The 27,003-nt window shown below is 41.7% G+C and overlaps 1 protein-coding gene across 2 annotated transcripts in view; it reads left to right on the top strand.

Annotated features, from left to right (window-relative positions):
• The window catches only part of DQX1 (DEAQ-box RNA dependent ATPase 1), a 201,648-nt gene that overhangs the window by 111,177 nt on the left and 63,468 nt on the right, over nucleotides 1-27,003 (top strand). For both annotated transcript variants that reach the window (XM_029595785.1, XM_029595792.1), the window contains exons 4-7: nucleotides 1,010-1,397; nucleotides 2,738-2,986; nucleotides 18,012-18,111; nucleotides 19,022-19,180. In XM_029595785.1, the coding sequence (XP_029451645.1) occupies nucleotides 1,010-1,397; nucleotides 2,738-2,986; nucleotides 18,012-18,111; nucleotides 19,022-19,180 (896 nt within the window). The remainder of the gene's footprint in view (nucleotides 1-1,009; nucleotides 1,398-2,737; nucleotides 2,987-18,011; nucleotides 18,112-19,021; nucleotides 19,181-27,003) is intronic.

Here is a 27,003-nt window from a genome sequence, read left to right as displayed (position 1 = left end):
CAGGCTGACTTGTTTGCTATTCCACTGTTCTTCTCTGCCAGCAGCGCCATCTACTGCTAGGAGGACTGCTGTCCTTAAACACGCTTAGAGAGTAGTGCAGTGCAGGGGGAATTCCTTTTTGCCTTGCTCCACTATGGGGCTCAGTACTGGTGATATACTTTGTAGAGAGCTGGTGCTTGTGACCTGTTTTCTGGGATGGGACAAGATGCTAGAGTAATGCAGACAGTGGTTATGCATAGTTTAAAAAAAAAATAATAAAATAAAAAAACAACCAGTATAGAGGGTGACAGGTCTGTCTTCCCAAGGAAACTGTAATGGAAAAGGGTTAGTGGAAGACAGATTCTGTGTCTTGATGGGAAGAAGGAGGGTGGAATTTTATTAAAGGAGGGTAAGGTGGGGAAAATTCACACTCGCTAGTAATAGTGAATTCATTGTTGACCAACTTCTGTAGTAATGATCTCTCTCCCTGAAGACAGCAGACAGTAAATAGTGTTTTCTCCCTCGTTCTTTCTCGATTTCTCCTCCTGCACCTACAAGCTAAAAAGAAACAGACCCTTGGCATGCTCTGCTCTGTAGAAATAGTTGCATCAATAGTCAAAATATATTGCTAGAGCTGCATCGCAAAATACGTTTAAAATACATTTTTTGTACTTTTAATTTTCCTTGAAATCTCGATGCTTTCTGCATTTTCATCTGATACTGTAAAGCATGGGATTCATGGACAGATTTTTTTTTTAGATTGGGGTGAAGTTTTGACACTGCTGGTGAAACTGCAAGTCTTTGACAGTAATACCTCATAACTGTTAATGAACTTTCGGCCTGGCCTACGGCACCTTCTGCTGTTCCAGTCCTGGGACATTTAAAGCCAATGCCACTGCACCTCGCAGCGCTCCTTAGTACAGTCTTCACCCCTTTTCTTGAATTAGTCAGGGTAGTGCTGCACAACCTGTTTCTGGAGCCTTGTGAAACGCTGCAGTGGGGATAACCGTGGTGCTGATTTTGTTTTTAGGTACTGCTCAGATGATATGCTGTTAAATGAAATGATGTCTGACCCGCTGCTGCACCAGTACGGTATAATTGTCATTGAGGTACACGAGCGTACAGTCGCCACGGACGTCTTACTCGGCCTGCTGAAGGACGTGCTTCGACAGAGGCAGGAGCTGAAGATTGTGGTCATTACCACACCGCTGCTGGAAGCACGACTGCATGCATTTTATGGCGAGGCCGTCCCTCTTGTGCAGGTGCCCTGGTCTGAAGAAGGGACGTTGCCGGACGTTGAAGTGATTTACAAGGATGCCAACTCGCAGGATCGGATCTCTGCTGCCTGCCAAATGGTGCTGGATGTCCATCGGAAAGAAGAGCAGGGTGATATTGTGGTGTTTCTTGCCAGTGAGAAGGTATGGTGCAAAATCAGGGATGTTAGGGTCGATACAGGAAATGTATGTATTCTGCTCCATTTTAAGTCTTGGTTCTATATGAAGAGAGGCTTATCGGCTTGTTCTATGTGTGTGTGTGCGCGCACCCCCCTAGCAACTTTCTAAATGGCTGGACCTAGCGCAGCAAAACTTGGTGTGGAGGGTAAGCCTTAGACATTTTCAGTTTTGAAAGTTAGTGAGAGCTTTCTAGGGGTAGGCAGGGAGCAAAATTGGCAGTTTTGCCATACGAAATGCATTTAATCTAGAACTGAGGCTACACAGAACATTGCTCTTTCTACTTGGGCTTCAAACGTGGTGAGAACCTGCTTCAGCAACTTTCACCATTGTGAGATGTTAGACAGCAGCTGCAAACATAAGGGGAGAAAAGCAGAGGAGGAGTTTGTTCTCATCATGCATGTAGTGCGGGCTACTCTGCTCACTCACTTGTTTACGGTAAATAATAGGAGGAGGTCTATATTCAAGCACAGTCCGGATAGCAGAGTTAGCCTTGCTAAACTTATCTGCCTAACTTTTGGAAGCATATTCAACAATGCTGCCACACTATTGAAATATAGCCGGCTACCTTAATTAGTTAGCCTGCCAATTTTAGGGCAGCTTTTTGACTCGATGAGATGTAGCTGGCTAAGTCATGTGGCTAACTCTGAATATTGGAGTTAGCCGGTTAACTTAACCCAGTTATGCCCCTGACTGCCCCTAACTTATCTGGGTAAATTCTAGCCTCCTGACTAATTAGCCAGCTAGAAATTAGCCAGATAAAGGCTGAGTATAACCGGTAAAGCCATTTAGACGGATAATTATTATGACTTTTGAATATGGACCTTGAGATGTCCTTTTTATGAGGCCATTTCACGGACCCTAGCTTTCTTGCTGAATAGTGTAAGATTACCAGTCTGTGAGAAGAGGAATGTACAAGCGACAGCCACAGACTTAAGGGAGAAACATCAGAGGCACCCATCCTGGTGATAACATTTAATTTTATTTTGTTTTTTGTCTGCTGATGTTCAAGTTCAACTTTTCGGTTGCCTAATCACATTTCCACAGTTCTAGAGGTTCCTTTTGGAGAGTTGGTTTTTTTTTTTGGGTTTTTTTTGTGGGGGGGCAGGGGGGAGCGATAAGAAGTGGAAGGTGCTACTGTATTTATCAAGTTTGGTTGCAAAGCTAAGCAGAAATATACTTAGTTTTATTCATGGTCCCAGCTGTCAGTGGTGCATGTTGTGTTTTGTCAAGTTTGTCCCTTTTTCTGTTAACCGTGTGTATTTGTGCTATATGCATTAACACATAGTTTCCTTTCCTGTTTGCAGGAGATTTCAGACTGCTGTGAAGTCATTGGGAAGGAGGGGGTGGCATTGAATTCTGCACTAGGGGAGCTTTTCCCTATCCCCCTTCATCCTGCGATAGGGAGCTCTGCTCAGAAGATGTATGAATCTCTCTCAGAGCAGGCAGGGAGAGGATACCGACGGAAGGTGGTTGTGACAGACTCGCTGGCAGAATCCTCATTCTCCTTTCCCACCGTCCGTTATATCGTTGACACTGGAATAGAGCTGAAAAACGTAAGTTGGAGCAGTACAGACAAATTGGGCCTTGTGCATTTTTTTTCCATGCGCACTGAGAAAGATTGTGGTATTGAGCAGGGGGCCCCATGCATTCAGATAAAGCAATGGTTTGCTGAAGGGTTTCTCGCAAGACAACTGACTGAAGTGCATTAAAAATGGAATATAAATCAAATAAATAATAATAATTTTTTTCTACACAAGTTCTGAAGACTGGAAGAGTGTGAAATGATTGGGAAAACTTTGAATTGAAAATTGCTAACTGACCATATTAGAGCACAAGACATGCTATTAAATGGAGAAGGGAGAACTTTTAATTACAGAGAGAGGAAATTCCAGGCAGAGCTTTGTAGAAAAAGATCAGGTTACTTTTCCCTTGAGTGGTTTAGGAAGCATGATCCCAGCCTTGGATAATTCATAGTGTAGTACTTCATGTTATCTTTTCTCCTTTTTATTTACTTTAAAAAAAAATCTGTATCTTATCAGTCTTTAGGTAATATTTAACTCAGTAGATACTGATTTAAAAAGTAATATTATGTGTTTCTATAAATCTAATAACAGATCTGTATAATTGTAATTATGATTGCTTATGGGCAACATCTTCTAAATTTAGGGGCCTATGTACTAACTTATGCCAAAATTGGCAGATACTGACAACAATGTACTGACTTTGTCATTAAATCATGTTTTAATACACTATGTACTTGTGAAGGCTTATGGGCAATTCTTGCCACTACTCCAGCAGAGGGCGTCAGTAGGTCCCTTGGACTATCTGTTCAGTCTCCCCAACTCTATGGTTCATACTTCATGCTGGTGGCTATCTAGACAGGAACAAGATAGCCACCAGCATGAAGTATGGACCATAGAGTTAGGGGGACTGAACAGATGGTCCAAGGGACCTACTGAGGCCCTCTGCTGGAGGGCTGTTTCATGTTCCTGTTGGGTCCTTGTTTGCTTTATGTAGCCAGTCCTCCTGCAATGGTCCTTCTCTGCTCCTGTGGGCACTTTCATATTTCCAGGTTTGGGTTCTACATTGCCTTAGCATGTGCCTTGTATTTCCTGTTTTCCTGTCAAAGACCTGCCAAATGTTAGTACCTGAGGTCTCAGCTCAAGGGGAAGATGCCTGTCTTTGCTTTTGGTAGAGCCCAACAGATTCACCTTGTCTATGCATCACCTCCTCATGGCTTTGGGATCACGCCTTGGGCTAACTACACTGTTGTATCAAGCTCTGGCCAAATGGATCCCACAAAGCACGACAAACTCGTGCCTGTCTAGGTATTTGTCAGATCAGTTTTGCAATTTTGAAAAAAATCATGTCACAACAGTAAGAATTCTTCCACCACTGGCAACTTCTGCTTTGGATCTCAGTTTGAGAAACCCAGAGAGTGGATCTGGGATGTCTGCTTTGCGAGCAAAACTGCTACTGTTCATGTGGTTTACCTGTGCCCATGTCCACATATTAGTAGTTCTGTAAAAGCAGTGTCAGCAGTAGAAGGAAAAAAAAACACTTTGGCTGTAACAAAAAATGTGTCTGCATCTACAGTGTTTACATTCACTAAAATTACTACTCATCCACTTGAATTTGGTGAACAGTTTTGGGACTATAGGATATGCCTTGTGAGAAATGAAAAAAAACTCCAAACTCAGTTCCTTAGCTAGTGAATCCAGTTCTTGAATCAGTGACCTCTGCTCCAAGAGTTTCAGTAGTTTTGGTTCTTGCTGTTTCAGTTCCAGTTGTTACAGCAATTCTAACTCTATTCCTTGTTAGCTCCAGTTCTTGCACCAGTGTATCCAGCATCAGACATCTGAACAGCTCTGCTCCAGTTCCTGCACAGGTGAATCCAGTGCCAGCTGTTCTAAGCCCTAGTAGTCATCCTCCAGGACCTAAGTTTTGGCTACCATGAAGGAACCTGCCTATGCCACCAGGATTCTAAGATAAGATCCTGTATCATATCTCTAGCCCAACTTAGAGTCTGCTAACTTCAAGTCTGCTCTGGAATCAAAGATTCCAGTTTTGGTCACTTCAGTGATTGTATTTCAGGCAAATCCAGCCAAGGTCATCTCAGCCACCATAGTTCCTGCACTGGCTCATCCAGCCCACAATTGTCTCTGCGGTTCCATCTCCTGCACCTGTCATGTTTGTCTCCAGGAACAGCTCCATGCATCTCAGTGCCAGTTGTTTCAGAGACTTTAATTGCAGCTGTCCATGACTTTGGGATGGCCAGGTCTGGGCCTGACTCTGACACCATCTCTATGTGGGACTTTGCCTACTTGAGATAGTTCTGGGAATCCTGGGGGTGTGCAGATACTGCCCTGTAAAGAGAGTAATGTGAGGCCCCGATGATCAGTTCTTGCTTTCCACCACCAGGGTGCCTCTTGGACTATTTGTTCAGTCTTCCCAGCTTTATGACCCATGTCTTGCTGGAGGCCATCTTGTTCTGTATGCATACATATATATTTTAAGCTTTCCATCTGCACTTTGCCAGAGATTGGTCCTATGTTTTGTGTTCCTGTTTGGTGCTAGTCTGCTTCATATACATCATCCTGCACTGGTCCTACCCTTCTCCTGTAGGTGCCTTCAAGTCTCCAGGTTGGGTTGTACATTGTCTTAGTGTGTGCCTTGTTGTTTTTCCTGTCCAAGTCCTGCCGGCCGCCAACATCTGAGGGCTCAACCCAAGAGGAAGGTGGCCAACGCATGTAGAAGATGCCTGTCTCTACTCTTGGTATAACCCACCAGGCTCAACCTGTTTGTGCACCACCTGTTTGACTTTGGGGTCACACCTCTAGTTGACTGTACTATTACAGTACTAGGCTAATGAAGTGCAAAAAAAGGCTGCACTAAAATGGCAGCGCTAAAGCGAGCAGAGCAACACTATATAGTACTGGCAATCTTGACCACCCTGCATTAACTAGTCTGAGGTTAAAGGGCTGGTTAGTGGAGCACGGAAGGCCCCTGCTCCCAGCAGTCCCACCACTCTTCTCTGAGCCCTCCAACCATCCATGAGGTCAGTAGGAGGAAAATTGTTTATTTGCTGCTCTAATGGCAACACTGAGTGGTGCATCACACTTTGAATATAACGAGGGGTCTAGCTACTGGGGGTGGGTCTAAAGGGGTTTCTGACTTTAGGTGGGTGCACTCGCAATTAACTTGCACCATCTGAAAGTGATAGTAAATTTACCCAGACACTGTGCCTATGATAAATTTACTGCTGTTTTGTAAATAGGCTTTTTTTTTTTAATCAAATCCTTTTATTGAAAAAACACATTTTTATACAGATAGTGAGAACAGAAAAAAATAGAACAGGAAATGAATAACAGTAGACATCTATACTCAAACAAGTATAATATATATACAATAAGGGCAGCATTATAATATCATGAGGAAGGAAAGTAAAAATTAATAACAAATTTAAAGGTAAAAGTATGCAAAAGAAATAATACCTCATGAAAGGAGCCTAAAGAATAGAATGCAATATACACAATAGGTAAGTTAAGGTATACAATAAGTTTAAATGCAAGTATTAGAGAAATGGTCCACTGACCTCCACATTGCCCCCCCCCCCCCACCAATCTGGTAATTTTTTCTATTGTAGCACACTGCCACCACTTTTCATATTTTTATTTTATTTATTTATTTTGTTTAGCCATTTTATATACCATCATTCCAAATAAAGATCACAACGGTTTATAACATGACATACATATTATACATCAACAAGTACAATGAATTAATCAGGTCAAATGACATACAATTTAAAAATTGACACATACTTGGGATAAGATATTTAGTTCAGGAGAGAGGTTCTTGATGACTTTGTCTTTGAGGGTGCATGCTCTGTATTCAGGTGATTTTAAGTTAGGTTATAGGCATTTTGAAATAACCATGTTTTAAGGTCACATTTGAAATACTTTGTTTCTGGGGTCAGCCTTAGATACTCGAATAGAGAGTTTCCATAGCATTAGGCCTGCTATTGAGAACATGTAGTCTCTTATTTTTGTTAGGTGAGTATTCTTATTTATTTATACAGTTTTTCTATACTGTTATACAGAAAACAAGTTTCTATCTCCATGGTTTACACAGTAAAAAGACTTGGAAAAAAAAAAAACATTGAATAGGAATAAAAATATATAATAAAATTATCCAATATAAAAAAATTAAAAAGAAATGTTTTCATTATCACAACTAAAAAGATAATAGTAAAGCATAAGATTTATGTGGATCGTAAATAGTGTCATGGATATCAGCTAGTATCGTGAGTATCAGTCCCAAATGCCTGTTGGAAAAACCACGTTTTAAGGTCTTTTTTAAATCTCTTCAGGTTGTGCTGAAGTCTTAAATCTTGTGGCAGACTGTTCCAAAGTTTTGGCCCCGCAATTGAGATGGCACGATCTCTAACTTTGCTCAAGTGGGCGGATTTTATGGTGGGTATTGAAAGATTGTAATGATGGTACAGCTAGTAGCCCCTTTTTTTTTTTTTTTTGAGATCTTAATGATCTTTGTTGCCTGTATAATTGTAGAGCTACATCTACCAAACCAAAGTTGTTAGAATGGATGGTAGATTGTATTAATGTTAGGACATTATAGTTGATGCTGGTTTGTGCAGGTAGCCAATGAAGAGCTATCAGTGAATATGATATGTGATTGAACTTCCTTTTTTTTAGGAGACAATTGGGAACTCTGAGTAGAAGTGAATTACAGAGTCTAAGTTTGAGAAGATGAGGGTCTGCAGGATCGTGCAGAAGTCTGCATGAGTCAGAAATGGTTTTGTTGTAACCACTACATTTTATGTTCCTCGTTCTTAAATGATTAGGTTATTGTTAATCCATCTTTGTTTGATATAAACTACCTTCGTTTGATATAAACCGATGTGATATGACTTATGTCATGATTGTTGGTATAGAAAAGAATTTAAATAAATAAATGTAGAAACCACAATTTAGCATATCCTGATTTGATTAATTTATTTACGTGCTTTTCCATTGATAGGTTCTCGACAATCTGTATACCTAAGTCCCGTACTTGGTTTGAGGGTGTGATGTTGAAGTTACCCATGTCAAGTGCTTGAGGAGTCGCTATAGGTAGATTTCTTCTCAGTAGAATGATTTCAGTTTTATTAGTGTTTAGAGTTATTTTAAGTTTGGATAGTTTGTTGTATAGTCTTCATGTGTGTCGCTAGAGTTAGTCTTGCATTTTCAATAGATTTGGTGCATGGTATATAGAATTGAATGTCATCGGCGTATAGGAAGGAGGCGATTCCTAGGTCAGATATATGTATAATATAAGCAGACAGAATTCCACCAGAAAAGGACATTAGAAGAGTTGCTTCCTTTCAGCTAGTAAGAATTTGCTATGGAAAGCAGGAGGTCAAGTAATCTTGCTTTGGAATGGTGGAGCTTAGGTTGTACTGCTAAGGATTTCAAGATGTCTATAGAATATGTTAGAGGGGTTGAATTATTAAGCAATTTTAAATTTTGTCCCAGACTTCTTGCCACAATAACTGAGTATATGAACAATAAAAAAAAAAGAAGATGGGACAGTAAAGAACTTGGCATTTTGCATGTCCAGCAAGTATGGAAAGTGAAAGGCCAGCTTTATGAAGCATCCACGGGGTCTATACCGCTTAGTGAGCTTAAGAAAAATGACTGAGTTATTTGGGAAGATAATGAGGGTCTCAATTTGACGTTCCAAAAATAATCCCAAGGAAAGTCTTCGGACAAAGACTTCTTGAGACCTGATTTCTTTGTGTAAATACATTTTTAATGACTAAAGAGCTCATTAACTTTTCCCTAAAAATAAAAAATTGAAGGATAATACCACTTTCTGCTACTTCATTGAAACATACTAGATATTAGAATGCTCATATCATAACTTCCCTTTATCGTTTTTCTTATAAAGTACACATCTGTAGTTCCTTCAGTCGTTGTCTGATGGTGCTCCTTTGCCTTGCCTCTACCTCGTCGATGTCCTTTTATAGATATGCAGGTCAAGTGTTGCTAATGCATATGTGGGCTGCGTGTAAGCAACGCAGATTTTAAAAAGCCGTGAATTATGTGCTTATGTTCCACTGTGTGCATGAGGAATAAGGGGGCAGGGCATGGACGGGGCATTCTGAAGCGGGGCCAACATGCGCATAACTTCGTGTTTTAAAACTGAAAACCTCAGCATGCATATGCGAGATATCTGATTAACTGTGCTGCTGCTTTAATGAGGACAAGTCTGTAGATCTTGAGTTTTAGGGCTTATAGGACATGGTGAGGAACCAGGTTCAACTGGGGAGGGGCATGAAAAACCAGAGGGGTCTGAAAGACCTCTATTTATTGGACAAACTGGTGGACTAATTGGAAAACTGGGAAAGAGGCTCACGTGAGCATGTTATAATATCTGCTGACGTATGCATGTAAAAGTCAAAAATGTTCTATGGAAGACATGTAAGCTAGCTTTGCTCGAGTAACCTCTTAAAATTAGGAGCATGCTTGCATGCCTTTTAAAACATTCACGCACAAGTGTACACACGATTAAAGATTCTAGCGTACCTTTGCTCACCACAAGTGCATGTATGGGCACACACACGCTCGTTTTAAAATTACCATCATGGTCTCCAGAAATGCACAGAGACCTGTAGAGAAGTAATAAGACTTCCTCCATTCTTCTAGTGATCTCTTTATGCTCCTGCATATATAATTTTCACACCTGCTTTGTCATGCTGACTCACTACATTGCATGCGGTCATCAGAGATGATCTCCAGAAAAATGCTGACTAGAATTGACTTATTCTTTATTGTCATGTTACTGAATAGTTTCCCCAAAGAGGATTTTTCTGTATTTGAACCGCCACTCTCTGGCTGGGGAGTGGGGGAGGATATGACCTTACCACCATGTGGTAAACTCAGAAGCTTTATGCTGGATGCCCATGGTGAAAAATTGACAGATTTTATTAAAAAGCACATGTGAGCTCCTGGGTTATTTTTGTATAAGAAGGATATTTGGTCTAGTATTGGGGGTATGGGACTAGAGTTTAAGCTGTAGTCTCAGCTGTTGATAGTTTTGCTATCACCTTTTCTAATATGTGCCAAAGCTCCCACCAAAAATATTTTTGTGTATTTGAACTTTTTGTTTTAAAATACTTTATGCTCTGTTTATCAAAAATGATTGCTAGTTCTAAAGGTGGTAATTTTGTGCCAGCGGTATTAGAGAAATGTTCTAACCCTTTTAGCACCTTTATTAGTGTTAAATGTTTTAAGTGCCAGCTTGTGCTTTGTCTTAATATTAATATGCAATAAAAAGCAGGGAAAACTGGATTCCGATATTAAGTAAAAGAAAATAGTGGAATGTGTCAACAGTTTTATATTTGATGGAAGCCTGTTTTGTTTCAAATCGTGTAACTACAGCAACGGTTATTTTTCCCTATATGCATCACCTTGCACTTGTCCACATTAAATTTCATCTGCCATTTGGATGCCCAATCTTCCGGTCTTGCAAGGTCCTCCTGCAATTTATCACAATCTGCTTGTGATTTAACTACTCTGAATAATTTTTTATCATCTGCAGATTTGATAACCTCACTCGTCGTATTCCTTTCCAGATCATTTATATATATATATTGAAAAGCACTGGTCCGAGTACAGATCCCTGAGGCACTCCACTGTTTATCCTTTTCCACTAAGAAAATTGACCATTTAATCGTACTCTGTTTCCTGTCTTTTATTTTATTTATTTGTCGAGTTTTATATACCGTCGTTCGGTTTCGCCAGCAAATTTCAAAGCAAACTTTTTTTTACCCCAACGTGGACAGTTTCAAAATTGTCCCCATTGGGGTAGATTTTCAAAGGGTTACGCGCGTAATATACTCTTTAAATCTCCCCCTGCGCCCACCGAGCCTATTTTGCATAGGCTCGGCGGCGCACGCAAGCCCCGGGACAAGCGTATGTCCCGGGGCTTTGAAAAAGGGGCGGGAAGGGAGCGGGGCGGCGGTCCGGGGGTGGTCCCGTGTCCTCCGGCACAGCGGCTGTGCCGGGGAATGGTGCACCAGCAGCTGCCTGGCGTAACTTAGAGAACAAAGGGGGGGGGTGAGGGATTTAGGTAGGGCTGGGGGGCGGTTTAGATAGGGGGAAGGTGGGGGGGAGAGCGAAAATAAAAATAAAGTTCCCTCCAAGGCCGCTCCGATTTCGGAAGCTCAAATTACAGCCACTGCAAGAAGCTGCTTTGCAAACTGTAGGCAGATGCACCATTTGTGCCTCTTTTTCGACTGGACTAATTTACTTACTTTTTATTCCTTTTCTTAACACTGCCCAACTAGATTATTGTAATACACTTTACACAGGGCTGCTGCTGATATTTATGGGACAGCTTCAGATTGTGCAAACTATGGCTTCTTGAGTTTGGACTGGGGTGAAATTGAGTCCATTTTATGGCAAAGGAATTGCACTGGTTACCCATTTGTTTTTTTATTCAGTTTAAAATACTGATGCCGGTCTTCAAGGCTTTATTAGGGCTTGTTTCTTTTCCTTTATAAGTGGTCTGTCTCCATATGTAGTAATCTGCTTGCAAATTAAAAAAAAACAGCTTTAAATGTATCCCATCCCTAAGTTAAGTAAAATGGCATGCAATATGAGAACGGACTTTCTGTAGTGCAGCAATTCATCTGTGGAATTCTCTTTAGTTTAACCAGGAGTACCTTGCCTTTAGACGACGGGAATTTGCCTGGCTATTTCAGTCTGATTTTATCTATGGGTCTTAGCGGTGTTAGGCTGCTTGCATTTCTATTTTTAATGTTTTTATTCATTTCATTGCATTTTTATTATATTGGTTTACTGGCTTTTTTTTCCAATTTATTCTTTATTGTTTTTTAAACAAAACATTGCATTTAACCCTTCAGTTGAAGGGTATTGAGCTAGAAATTTACAACAAAGGAAAAAATATACAAGTCAAAATATAACATTACATTTACTTTATATCTTTCAAGTCCACAATATAGGAGCCTTTTGTTCATTACCTGACTGCTGCGATGGTCAGGGAGTTCAAAGGATCATTATCTGTGTTCTCCACGCACACAGAGAGTTCAATTCTGGAGCCTATTCTCTGGGGCAGAAGGCCGGCCCTTCTGTAATAATCCACAACCTCTTGTCTTAATGAATAATTTTTATTAGTAAAATGCAAGAAATGAATATATAATAAGTCTTTCTTAGAATCATAGTGCATCTAACAGTGATGTACTACCTAGCCTGCTCTACTCTCTCGCTTCCCCCAAGATACATTATTGTCTTATATACATGTATGGCTGACAACGTTTTTTCTTTTTTTTTTTCTCTTTTGTTTTGGGATGGCTTCCTTATTTGGAGTGGAGAATTACTGAACCTTTACCTAAACTAATGATGTCAAAATACAGTTATCTTGGTACACTCCCTTCTTTCCCCATTCAGTAGCTAGGCCTTGAAGTGTCAGCAAGTTTCCACACAAACTGCTTCTGCTTCTCATCCAAGGTCTGCCTTGCCTGCTCATAAAAACAAAACAAATTTTTTCTCTTGTGCAAAACTGTTCCATTAATTTCATAATTTAATTATTTAATACAGGTTATCTTCACACTACATTCAGATAACATCCAACAAGGCAGTGATCTGTACAGTCTGGGTAAACAAGCATCGGGGTAACTTGTTTGATGTGTTTGATGAGCCTTATGCTCACCTTTGATGCAACTCCAACATTACTCTCTGCATCAATGGCAGGGGGTGGCAGGAAATTTGAATCAAACAGTTACCAACAGGGGCCCTGAACTTGATGGTCAATGAAACCGATAAGTATGGGAAAATTCAGATAAGTATGGGAAAATAAGTGTGGGAGCTTGCTGGGCAGACTGGATAGGCTGATTCGTCTTTTTCTGCCGTCATTTCTATGTTTATGTTTCTAAGGTAAAATTCACTCATAGGAAAATAGTGTGATAACCTGCTGCCAGAAAAAAACCCCCAAAAAACTACAATAATTCTCATCCAGAATGCTTTCTGGCTTATACCAGAAGCCTCCCTAGATTTATCCCTAACAAAAGTTTCCAAATGGGAGGGGTCAATGAAGGCGTATTTATTCCCCTGGAAGGTAATTAGACATTTACAGGGAAATTTTAAGGAAAAGATACTCCCCCTCCCCCCCCCCCCCCCCCCCCCAAGAACTGAACCTTAAATCTCAATGACAAACAAAATATGTTCCCACATAACTGCGTCTCGCGTGAGACATCTGGAAAAATTTGAATCACTGTACCACAACATTTCTCCATTTTAAATCTAAAATATTGCCGCAGCACAAGTTCTCTATCTAATTCAACCACAAAGGTGACAATTAGTGCAGCTCTAGTTTTAATTGTATCTTGGGAATCAGTTAGGAAAGCTGACACATTAGTACTATTAAAAGTTGTAATTACATCTAAACCCTCTTCCTCAGCAACTTGTTTTTTTGCTTCAGGAACATAAAACATCGAGATAAAGAGGTTTTCTTTATCTTATACAATTTGCAAAATTTCTTTAACACATTTCCTAAACAATTCCAGGAGAGACATCAATCTAGTCTGGAAAATTTAGTATACGAAGATTTGTTGCCCTTATTGCATTCTCAAGGGATTCCATTCTAGAGTGGATATACAAACAATCTTTCATATTATCAGGTATGGATCCAGAAAATATGGCACTTTGCTTCTTAATGTTTGATACTCTGTTATTCAACTCTCTTAATTTAGAAGCTGCTCCTTCTTTTAAAAAAAAAAAAAGATAATTGAGCAATTGATGTACTGAATTTAGCTTACGTTACAGTGCTACGCTCCTTATGTCTTTTGAGTGTTTTCAACCGGTTCAGTCACCACTTCGTTGTTCTGCTTACCAATTTCTCCTAAAGGCGAGCTCACCCTTACAGGAGCAGGAATAGGCACAGATGTTAAGCTCTCCTCCTCTATTGGTGTAGAACTAATTATGTCTATATCAACCTCTGAGGGGAAGTCCGATACAGCCGGGACAAGAGTGAAATGTTGAATCATACCACAATCCAAAGCTCCAGCTAACAAAGATTCAGATGATACCTTGGATGGTAACAAAGATGTTTTTATTGATTGCTTAGTTCCCAGTGCAGTGTCCCCTTGACCATTGGATAAGGAAGTAGGGGGAAGTGGGGGTTGGAGGGGAGGAGCTAAAAAGCTCAGAGAGGCCTCGCCTGAAGAATCCTATGATGTAACTTCGGATCCGCTAATAAAGCAGATCAGATGGCTATCCATTGGTCCTCTCATTGAAACCTGGACAGTGGGGGAAGCCAAGATCTTCCCTATATCTCTGGTTAAAATTCTCCTAAGGGACACACCCCTTTGGTGTGTGGCTTCGTCAAGCCGCAGGATGCTCGATAATGAAGATTCATCGTAGGACACCAGGTCTTGGCTGTCCTCCTGCCTAATGGGACGCGGGAACAGCAGCAAATCTCACAGGCAAGCTCCAGTTTACTGGCTTTTCACTATGTTGGGTTTTTTTTGTGATTTTATTGTTGCTTTATATTCTGATGACATTATTTTATAATATGATCAGATTTGTTTTATGATTGCTTTGTATAATTGTTTTTTTTATTGTTGCCTTTTCTTGCCTAATTCTAGTCTTAATTTTGTTTTGCATGTTATTGCTCAGTGTTCCTCCCCATAATATTTATGATAGCAGTAAAGACCAAATTGATTCATCCTATGACAGCTGCGGTTCTTCAACTTTGCATTGATGAAAATGAATTCCCATATTCAATCCAACGCTTGTTCCATACCCTGCATTTCTTTTACTTGAATTTTCAAAATCTTCGTTACCTCTGCCTTCCGTATCAGTCCCAAGCTTGCCCAGAATCTGTTAAAAATTACTGGCCTCTACCACTTCCACTGGTAGGCCATTTCAGGCTTTGTCATCTTTCTCTAGGTTTCTTAGAAAGCTAATACTTAATTGAACACCCAGATCCCTTTCACTGTTTTATTTATTTATGTTTTTTAAATTGCCATACTGGATCAGACCAAGAGTCCAACAAGCCCAGCATCCTGTTTCCAACAGTGGCCAATCCAGGCTACAAGTACCTGGAAAGTACCCAGACACTAAGTGAATCCCATGCTACTGATGCCAGTAATAGGAGTGGCCATTCTCTAAGTCAACTTGATTAATAGTAGTTAATGGACTTCTCCATGAACTTATCCAAACCTTTTTTAAACCCAGCTGAACTAACCACATCCTCTGGCAAAAACTTCCAGAGCTTAATTGTGCATTGTGAAAGAATTTTCTCAGATTAGTTTTAAATATGCTACTTGCTAACTTCATGGAATGCCCCTCCTAGTCTTTCTATTATCCAAAAGAGTAAATAACAGAGTCATGTTTACCCATTCTAGACCTCTCATGATTTTAAAGACCTCTATCATATCATTATTATTACCAAGTTTTCAAATAACCCACACAGCTACTAAAACTAGCAAAGCTGTTGTCTAAAACATTCAGCCTCCTTATACTCCTGGAAGTTTGAGATTTAACCATGGTAATTCCATGCAGCTTGCTTCAATGACTTCTTGGAAATCTGATGCAGCCTTGTATACTCCTATGGCAAGGCAAGATATAAAATGAAATAACTAAGTGCAACTTTTACTTATGTATTTTACTATCTGTTTATACTAGGAGCACATGAAATATTGTTTATTATTAAAAATAAAAGTTTGCAAATGGCTTGCCTACTATTAAAAAAAATCAAGGCAAGTTGCACCATCCGACTTCAGGCAAGTGGCTTTCACTGCCTTGATGTTGAGAGATAGATCAAAGTCAATCTGAGGATATGTCTGGCTTTCTTTAACTTCAAGAAAGGATTCCACTAGAAAGTCGTATGGACTTAATGAAGGCAGTCTGCTTTGTGCTGTGAGCAAAACGCCTAGCTCCTTTCTCTTGCTCCATTCAGAAACTGCTAGAGTACCTTCTCCATTTGTCTGAATCTGGTCTCAAGACCAACTCAGTAAGAATTCACTTTAATGTACTTATCACCAGCATGTAAAAGGTAGACCCATCTCTGTTCAGCCTTTGGCTATATGGGGCCTGCTTAATTTGAAGTTTCTCATCAGGCCTCCAGCTTTGTCTTGGAACCTCAATGTGGTTTTGTCCCAGCTGATGAGAGCTGTTCTTGAGCAACTTCACTCCTGTGATCTGAAGTACCTAATCCGGAAGGTTGTAATTTTGGTGGCGATCATTTTAGTGCACAGGGTCAGTGAGCTCAAGGCTTATCCATCTTATACCAAGTTTCATAATGATAGGGTGGTTCTGCATACCCATTGTAAGTTCATGCCTAAGGAATCCCATCTTAGCTAGTCCAGCGTCTTTTCCCAGGTCACATGCCCACCAAGCACTGTACAGTTTGGACTGCAAGAAAGCCTTGGCTGCCTACCCTTGAGCAGACTGAAGCCAATAGAAAATGTTTCTTTTGACAGCAATAAGCTGAAGATTGCTGTTGCCAAAACAGACTTTATCCAACTGGCTAGCAAACTTCTTCTGTTATGCCCAGGCAGGCCTGAATCTAGTGTTCTATGTCAAGGCTCATTCTGACCATGCTATGGTACTGCCAGTGCTCTCCTACAATCGATCCCCATGGAGGAGATCTGCAAAAATGTGGCATGGAATTCTCTCCACACGTTCACATCTCCCTACTGTTTGAACAGAGATGGCTGATGCAACAGTAGGTTTGGCCAATCTGTCTTGCAAAATGTTGTTGTCTTTGTTCCAGACTGCTCCTTCTAGATAAGATAAAATGGGGAAAAAAGGCTTGTTGCTAACAAAAATATTTTGTTGCGCCCTCGGGCACTTTGTTGTTTCCCCTTTTTGTTTTGGGCAGTCTGTAGCTAGGGGAATCCCCACATGTGAGGATTTGACATCCTGCTTGTCCTTGGAGAAAGCCATGTTATTTGCCTGCAACAGGTGCTCTCTGATGAGAGCAAGATATCCGTCTTCACAAAACCTGCCCGTCTCCCCCTTAGAGTTGTCTTCCGTTTACACATGCTAAGGTACAAGACTGAAAGGGCTTCTGCATGGAAGCATAGTACGTTGACATGCTGAGCATGTTCAATAAGGCACAACGTTCTAAAAGGTTTAGCGTAAAAGTTCAGAGCTGGGCTCCATCGGATGATGCCACCCCACCTGTGAGGACCGACCTCCTGCTGTCCTTGGAGAATACCTGTTACAGGTAAGCAAATCTGCCATGTTTAAAGGGGGTCAGGTGGGGTAGGCTAGAGTGGGAGATGATTTCTGGAGAGTGTTTTATGTCACTTGAAGGGTTGGGGAGGGTAAAAGGGCTGAGTGCAGGAGCTGAAACTTGGAAAAAAAATTAATTTTAACTCTTGGTCCACCTTGTGGGGAGGGGGAACAGCAGCTCTTTTAATAATGGGAAGGGGGTTCACTTTCTGACCCCAGATTTCGGGGCCATTGTACACCTTGCTAGGGGCAGCTAAGCCACAATATTTCCCCCACAGTGTGTTACTGTGAGATTCATAAACCTGTGGGTCTGGTTACTGCAGCTTTGTGAATCCTATGGCATTTTCCCTCTGGGAAAATGACCCCGTAAGGATATACTTGAGGCAATGGAGGTGAAGTGACTTTCCCAAGGTCATAGGGAGCATCAGCAGGGTTTGAACCTTGGCTTTCCTGGAAGAGAGGGAAGGGGTTAAAAAAAAAACCCCATGTACGAGGCTAATTAGGGGGGAAAAAACAGTATAAGGAGTTTGATAAAGAAAAGACAGGAGGGAGACATGAGCAAGAATCAGGACTAGAGAAAAAGGAATGTTGGAAGCATGGTTTTCTTATGTTCTTATGCATTCTAGAACCTTTTTTTTTTTTAAAGCTTAGTACAGTTCCTGTGATGCAACAGTACCACAATATTGATTTCTTTAGATACCTTGTCTCTGCTTAAAACTGAAGATTGCATCCAGCCATATTTTTCTATAGAATCAGACAGAAATGGTTATTCTGTGTGCCTCTTAGCCCTTTGCTTCCTTCCTCTCATGGACAGGTTTACAGTCCTAGGATTCGAGCTGATTCTCAGGTGCTCCGACCCATCAGCAAGAGCCAAGCAGAGTTACGGAGGAAGCGGGCCATTGGCAACCCACGAGGTTAGAAGAGATACAGCCATTCTGTATGATTGCAATAAGTATGCGTCTGTACATATGTATATTAAGGGGGGGGTTTCTATTTTTTTTTAATTACAGATACCCAGAACTGTATATTAATTGCACTGGTATTTCAGAAATTGATAATTGTTTTAATTATATTTAGTAGTTATGTTTTGAATTTGCTGTATTTTTATTTTATTTTTTTTAAACACTATGTATCAAATGTTTTATCTTTTGGTTAATCACCTTTATGTCTAAGGGAAAGGTGGTCTATCAGGTAAATAAGTTAAATAAAAAAAAAGAACTGCTAATTCCTGCATGCTGTTGGTTTCTTCGTCATTGCTTAAGGATTTCTCCCCCTGGTGGGGACATGGGTGACGTTCTGCCAGTTGATACTTTCCTGGCCTTCTGCCTGATATTTGTACTTTGCATGTTGTTCAGGGACTTTCTGAATCTTCTGTTAATTTTGTAAGGGTTCATTTTGCATGTGTGGTTTGTTTGCTTTCTGCCTGTTCATTGTTTTTGGCCCATGACAGGCCCTGCCCATTGTTGGTATGATATTTCATGCTCTGCCTGTGAATATTTTTCTTTCTGTTTATGAATCATTGAACAACATACTTTTGTTTTCTTGTAGCCTGTGATTGCCAGTTGATGGGTTTTGCACCCTTTGAAACTCTGCTGCTTATGCATACTTTGCCGGGAGGGGGGGCGGGGGGTCAGGTGGATAGATTTTCTGTGTCTGTCGATGATCACATTCAGCCACTTCATCTTATTCTCTGTGTTGATTGTAATTTGCTTGTTCACGATGACTTTTCGTTGCCTGTTAATTTGCAGGGGTTATTTTTCTGCTTATTAAGTTTTCCTTCTGTTTGCCTGTCCATCTGCTAATTATCCTTTCTTTGATTCCCAGGGACGTGCTTTCGTTTGTACTCGGAAACGTTTTACAATAAGTGTATGCCAGACTTCCCTCCCCCTCAGGTGATTGAAGCCAACCTAAGCCATTTAGTGTTGCTGTTGAAAAGACTCGACATAGCAGATATGGGGCAGTGTGACTTCCTGGACAGGCCAGGTGCGTACCGACAAAAACACAAAAAGTAACTTTATTGTAACTTATGAAAGATCTGGCTAACAACATTTTGGTGAACATTTTAGTGTTTTCAATTACAAGCGTTCAAGAAGTCATCCAGGAAGAATAAGACAAATCAATTTAGATAAAAGACCCTTTTCTGCATTGCTTCTCTTATTTCTTACATAAGACTCAACAGAAATATGAAAGCAGATTTTTGTATTTTGTCAGCAATGAAACTTTAATGAAAAATTTCGTGTGGAGCTCAAAGGGGGTTCCCATCTTCCCCCAACCTCTTCTGAAAAAGTTGGTTCATCATTTCCCCTCTGCTCAGCCATGAGATTTGATTAGTTCATAGGAAATATTAGATTTCAGAAACAGCGGTGAAATATTTGCAACAAATTTGTGCATGCTACTCTACAGGTAGATCCTGGCAGGAAGCACCTATACCTTAGTGCAGGGCTTCCCAAACTTGTATCGAAAGTGACCCCATTTTGGAACTTGAAAATTCATATGACCCCAGAGGCATACCTGGGAACTTTTGATTTCCTGTCACCCTGAGATTGTCAATGGTCGGGGGACAGGTGATTAGCAGCATGTGCGCAAACTTTCTCTCTCACACATTAGCACACTCACATGTTCACTCACTCACATACATGCCTATTCTCACATACTCATTCATTACTCTCCCTTGTCCACATACATATGCACACTCACTTCTCTCCTTCCACACATATACATGCATTCACTCCTGTTTTCCACACACAGACACAAACTCACTTCTCTTCCTCTTCTATACATATACATGCACACTCACTCCTCTCCCTTTTCCACATACGCCAATAAATGAATACACTCACACACACACTCACTCACTTCTCTCCCTCTTCCACAGACATATGTGCCCTCATTCTCTCTTCTCACCTCGATTCTTATTAGCCACAGGAGCCTCCTCTTTCCCCAGGCCTACAGGACATGTGCTCCACTTCCTCCTCCTCCTCCTGCAGTGTCGGGCTGCTCTGCCCTTGTTTTATTTTCAGCACGCGGCCAGATGTTGTTGCTTCTCCTCCTGCATCTGCAGTTTCTTGTTTCCTGCAGGGGAGGGCAACGCTCCTGCTCATCTCACTTTTCATGTCATTTTCCTGAGGCACAGGTGCTGACGCTCCTCCTTCCTTGAGCCTGTGCTGCTCCAGGCCCTTTTTCTTCCGGTCTTCTGCAGCAGGGCACCCAGAGTTATCGGGTGTTGGCCCGGAGACCCAGCAATTTGTTCAGAATTCCGGAGTCTCCAGGCCAAATCCGGAGAGTTCCTAAAGAGGATGACCAAAACAAATTAGCAGTGATGCAGTTCCCCTCCATCAATCACTCCTTTTCACCCTTCCTGTACTCCATCTAATGCCCTCTCTTAACCTCCTCCCCTCTCTCAATATCTGTATCTCTCACTCCCCACCCCTTCTCTCTCACCTCCTCCAGTCCTTTTCACATCTCCCAGTTGATTCTCTGTCATCCGCTCCCTCTCACGCCATCTGCTATTGCCTCCTCGCTCTCGTCCTCTCTCAAACCTTCCAGCTTCATCTCCTCCCTCCAACTCTTTTTTTCACATCTCCATTCTTTTTACATCCCTCAGTTGATCTTCTGTCATTCCTTCTCTCTCTCTCTCCAGAAGTAATCCCTCCCCACCTTATCCAACACAAAAAAAAACAAAACCCCCTTGCCTCTCATCCCTTTCTTCAAATAGCCCCTCTTCCAAACATCTCACTGGTCAGAGTCAATGATAACATTTTCCTTTGGGCTCTGAGCAAAAGGTGGATGATAACAGTGGGAAGAGAGAGCAGGCTGATGACAAGGGCAACATTTTTCTCTTGGTTAGGTTCAGTGGTTGGTGAGAGGAGGGCAGCAGTGAAAATCTCCACTCGCCATACACACAACCCTCCCCTTCTTTCATGGCTGGTCCCAAGCTGCTGCCGCATGCAGATCACATCAGGCCCTGCAGCAGCCCTGATCCCTCCTTGCGCGGGGCTTCCTGCAACTACTGAAACTCATGCAAGGGCTGTGCCACTGCACAGTCTATGAGTGTGTGCTTATTTACAGGCCCATGCTGACTTCCACTACTAATGCTGCTGCTACTGGCACCTAAAGAGTGCTGTCATTAGAGGCACTTGTGACCCCTACTGAAGGATGTATGACCCCATTTGGGGTCCCAACCCACAGTTTGGGAAGCCCTGCCTTAGTGACTTGATGTACTCACATGGTTTTTGATTTTATGTGTCTCTATAGGTACATTTTTTGTTATTTGTTTTGGATATATTGTATGTATGAATGTTTATTTTGATTTATATTCTGCCTTTATCTGCTCTGAGCTGGGGATGAAAGGGGTTATAAATATTTTAAATAACCAAATAATACTAGCTATGGATGTGCTTATGGTAATGAGTTCCTTAAGTGCTACAGACAAAAAGAAAATGACTGAACTTGATGGTTGCAGGGCTGTTTTTTTTAAGTCCATATAATTATATACGGGTCTATCCTGTAAAGTGCGGCCGCGTTTACCCTGCTCCTAAGCCGCTTTTTACTCCATTTCCGGCCGCGTTAGCCCTTCCTGCGATCCCGAATCCCCTTTAACCTACTCCTACCGCGTCCTAAATTCCCCGGGCAACCCCTTCCGCCCGCGGCATGTATATTGCATGCAAACGAGCGAATTAGCTCGATATTGCATGCAAACAAGCGAATTAGCTATTCCCTAGCATCCCGTAACCCGCGCCCCGACTATCGCTATCTTTCCCTGCCGTTTTGTCGCGCGTTTAACCTGCAAACTTACCGCCTACCCTGACCCAGGCGGTAGAGGCATGGGTAAGGGTAGGTGGAAAGCTTTCCCCCAGCCCCCGCTCACCTGCCCCCGCCACGATCATGGGTGCTGGTCTCCGTGGCAGCCCCAGTCCTCTCCCCTGCTCCCGAAGCCAAAAAAAAAAAGCGAAAAAAAACGTTGCAGCCCCCCTCCGATGTCCGGACTGGGGCTGCCACGGAGACTGCAACGGCAAAGCAAAAAAAACGGCGAAGCAAAAAAAAACCAAAAGCAATTTTGGTTTTTTTTTGCTTCGCCGCTGTGTCCCCCTCCTCTCGGAGCAGGGCGCGAAAAGCAGCCTTGCTCCGGGAGAAGGAGGGACACAGCGACGAAGATGGCCGCCTGCACGGGGAAAGCGTGCAATTGGCCGCTGAAGACGTGACGTCACGACGTTTGGCGTCACGGGATGTGACGCCACGTTTGGCGTCACGGGATGTGACGCCACGTCTTGAGCGGCCAATTGCACGCTTTCCCCCTTCCTCAGGAGGAGCTACGATCGCAATGTCTTCCTGCTGATGGCTTCAGAATAGTAAGTTTTGCAGGCGTCCAAAAGCGACTTACTTTTGGGATCTTGACAGATCTTGACAGATCCCAAAAGTAAGTCGCTTTTGGAAAAAAAAACAAAATTGTCGCTTTTGAAAAAAAAAAACCAAAATTGCTTTTGGTTTTTTTTTTCTTCGCCGTTGCAGTCTCCGTGGCAGCCCCAGTCCGGACATCGGAGGGGGGCTGCAACGTTTTTTTCGCTTTTTTTTTTTTGGCTTTGGGAGCAGGGGAGAGGACTGGGGCTGCCACGGAGACCGGCACCCATGATCGCGGCCGGGGCTTTTTTCGTTTTATTTTTTTTTGCTTCGCCGATGTCAGTGTCTATTCTACCCTCCTCCCAGAGCAAGGCTGCTTTTCGCGCCCTGCTCCGGTAGGAGGGGAGAACAGACACTGACAGCGGCGAAGCAACTTCCTGGTATCTGTCATTTCAAATGACATTTGAAATGACAGATACCAGCGTGGCATGAAGCCTTAGGCCCGCGCACCCAGGATACTGTATAGGCGCTCTATCCAGTAAAATGGGTTGCGCGGGCCTAACGCTTCACGAGCACTTCTTAGCCGCGGTTTACATTTGCATGAAATTAGAGTTCAGGATCGAGCGGTAGGTGAGCTGCACTGTGCGTGCGGTAACCGCGGGTGCCGTAGGCACTAACGCAGCTCTTCCTACCGCTCGGTACTGGTTAGACCCGATAGATTGGTCTGGCACAAAAAACTCTCCAAACGTCTTCTCTGGTCTTCCCTGCCTGTCTTCTCTTTGCTGAAACAAATTTGCCTTCCAAATAGATATGACAATCTGCTCATGTTTTACTGAGATGAACTGTTTCTGTGGCATCCCTTTCTCATGGCTAACTGGTATAGACACTGGTGGGTCTTTCATTTATTGAAATGGCTAATGGGATTTCATAAGAGTTCCTCATTTTCCCCACGGGTTATTCCATCCTTGCTTGATTTATCTCTCTGGTTTTGTGTCTATAGATGGCCCTAGGAGGTTTGTGGACTACTAATAGACAGACTGTTGCATGCACATTTTGCACATTGCTTTGTAGTCCTAGAATGTGACCAGAAGTTCTGTTTGGGGACGGGGGGCAGAAGTTAACTGACCCCCCCCCCCCTCCAATTAAATCATCACAAAGGGGTTTATTGGACATCTCGACCATTTGTCGGGTACAATTGGCAGAGACTCAGGAGAGGGCATTTTCAGTGGCTGCTGCAAGCCTTTGGAACTGTCTACCTCAGGATCTCCGGCTTATGTCTTGTACTAAAGCATTGAAAGTTCAGATTGGTTCTTTTTGTAATTTGATTTTATTTTAGGTCCATGGGTCAGGTAGTGATTTAGATTTGTATTCTGCAGAGAACTTGTCATTATCTATTGTTTTGGATGTTTTTGCTATGTATGTGGTTGGTGAGCCGCTTAGGGCACTAAGCGGCATATAAATTAAATAAATAAATAATACGCTGGGGTTTGAAAGAAAACTATCTTCTGTGTAACGTGAAATATTCAGAGTAGTTAAATCACAAGCGGACTGTGATATATTACAGGAGGACCTAGCAGGACTGGAAGATTGGGCATCCAAATGGCAGATGAAATTTAATGTGGACAAGTGCAAGGTGTTGCATATAGGGAAAAATAACCCTCGCTGTAGTTACACGAAGTTAGGTTCCATGTTAGGAGCTACCACCCAGGAAAAAGATCTAGGCATCATAGTGGATAATACTTTAAAATCGTCGGCTCAGTGTGCTGCAGCAGTCAAAAAAGCAAACAAAATGTTAGGAATTATTGGGAAGGGAATGTTTAATAAAACGGAAAATATCATAATGCCTCTATATCGCTCCATGGTGAGACCGCACCTTGAATACTGTGTACAATTCTGGTCGCCGCATCTCAAAAAAGATATAGATGCGATGGAGAGCGTACGGAGAAGGGCAACCAAAATGATAAAGGGGATGGAACAACTCCCCTATGAGGAAAGACTAAAGAGGTTAGGGCTGTTCAGCTTGGAGAAGAGACGGCTGAGGGGGGATGTGATGGAGGTCTTTAAGATCCTGAAAGGTCTTGAATGAGTAGATATGACTCGGTTATTTTCACTTTCGAATAATAGAAGGACTAGGGGGCATTCCATGAAGTTAGCAAGTAGCACATTTAAGACTAATTGGAGAAAATTATTTTTCATTCAACGCACAATTAAGTTCTGGAATTTGTTGCCAGATGATGTGATTAGTGCAGTTAATGAAGCTGGGTTCAAAATAGGTTTGGATAAGTTCTTGGAGAAGACCATTAACGGCTATTAATCAAGTTTACTTAGGAAATAACCACTGTTATTAATTGCATCAGTAGCATGGGATGATCTTAGTGTTTGGGTAATTGCCAGATTCTTGTGGCCAGGTTTGGCCTCTGTTGGAAACAGGATGTTGGGCTTGATGGACCCTTGGTCTGACCCAGCATGGCAATTTCTTATGTTCTTATGTTCCTATGTACTGATACCCTTTTATGTGTTATTTTTCGATGATTCATTACTGGAGGTACATGTTAAAGAGTATATAGAGTATGTGTCTATAAGCTGGGGACCAATTGAGGCCTTAAATACATGGAAAGCTTCAATGATGAGGATAGGAAAGAAGACGCCTCCAAGTATTACGCAAATAAATAAATAAAATACTCTGAATATGTCATATTACACGAGTCTGCTAAGACAATAAACCTGGGAGTCTTGATTAGACTAAAAAGTTGACGTGGTGAGGAATGCAGTTTTTAAACTCAAATTATTTTAACCATTAAAAAAGTATCCTCACTATAGATTTATTTAGAACAGTTTTTTCAGCCTTTACTGTTCAGTTAACTCAAATTCGTGCTGGGCATTTGATTCAGAATTCTGCAGCTAGGCTTTTAACAGGTTTGGGATATAAAGAACACATAAATCCTTCTCTGCAGATGTTACACTGTTTACCTGTTAAATGGAGATGTCAATTTAACATATTAAGTACGCTACATAAGCTATTGACAATTGAAAATCCTTGTTCCTTGGCAGATAAATTGACATTTTATACCCCTACACAAGCGCTGTGATCAATAGACACTAATCTATTATTTGTCCTCCTCGGCAAGAGACTATAAATTTCAAACTACGCGTATGTGAGTGTTTTATTGCTCCAACATTATAGAACAGTGAAAAGCTTTGGTTGCATCGCAGCTCACCGTCCCTAGAAAGATTAACCGAGAACTGGAGTGCCAGGATTGCTTTCAAAAGATCATTGTTGTAGAGTCTTGTCTTTAATAAAACCAGAGTGGTCAGGACTCACCAACTCCTGAATAACCCCATTCAGCTGAGCAGCTGCTAAAATTTTAATAGCTTGGTTCAATAACGAAACAGGCCAATATCCCTCTGGGAAAAAATGGGTCTTTACCTGACTTGGGCCAAATTGTGGCCAAATTATGCCTCATATCAAAGAAAAAAACCCTCTCATGGGCACGATTAAACATAAGTCTCAAAGGACCCAAGGTTGGATCCCTTAAAGGTTTATAAAATTCTGAACCCAGCCCATCCGGACCAGGGGTTTTTGCCAATTTTAACTGCTTAATAACTGTGAGGATCTCCACTTCTTGTATTGGAGCCTCTAAGCAATCCCGAGCTGATTCAGATAATTGGGGAATAATCAAGTCTTCAAAAAAAAAATTTCTTTCTTACTCAGCTGCATAATAATCAACAAATGCAGATAAAATATCTGGCATATGCACATGGGAGTGGGAAGAATATTTGAACTGGGTTATCAATTTCTTGGGCCCTCTTTAACCCACTTGGCCAGTAATTTACCTCGTTTGTTGCCCCATTGATGTAATTTATACTTGTAATACATAATATTTTGTTGTGCTTTGAAAATCAACACATCATTAAGTTCCCTTCAGTTAGCTAAGCAATTCCTCTTTGGTAGATTGGGAGAGGTCCCCCCCCATATGCAGCCTTTTCAAGATATGCAATTTCTTAGTGAGACTCATAATTTTTTTTTTTTAATCTCTTTCCTTCACTTTACTAGCTTGATAAGTTAAGATGTCTCCTTAGGGACAACTTGCATCAGCTAAGGCTAACACCTTTTATTATATAGCTGTGTACAGTATGGTGTGATTTCCTTAAGTGCAGCTAAAACACTTGCTGAGAAATCGGGAAATAACAGAATTTTATGCCCTTCATAAGTTAACTTTTTCTACTGAAAGCCTCCATTTAGTTCTGCGTCATCACCAGAAATCTCAGTAGAAGAGGACCGAAAGGCTCATCTGCATACTGCTCCCAGCATCCTCTGGGAGAGAACTCCAGAGGTCACAGCGAGTAATCCAGGTTTCGAACTCTGCTTCCAGAGGCCCCGCACACTTTGCAGTAGAAGAGGACTGGAAAGCTCATCCGCATACTGCTCCCAGCATCCTCCTGAAGAGGACTCCAGAGGTCACAGTAAA

The sequence above is a fragment of the Rhinatrema bivittatum genome, chromosome 1 (genome assembly GCF_901001135.1).
Source record: "Rhinatrema bivittatum chromosome 1, aRhiBiv1.1, whole genome shotgun sequence".
NCBI classification, from domain to species: Eukaryota; Metazoa; Chordata; class Amphibia; order Gymnophiona; family Rhinatrematidae; genus Rhinatrema; species Rhinatrema bivittatum.
This window is presented reverse-complemented; position numbering and strand designations above follow the sequence as displayed.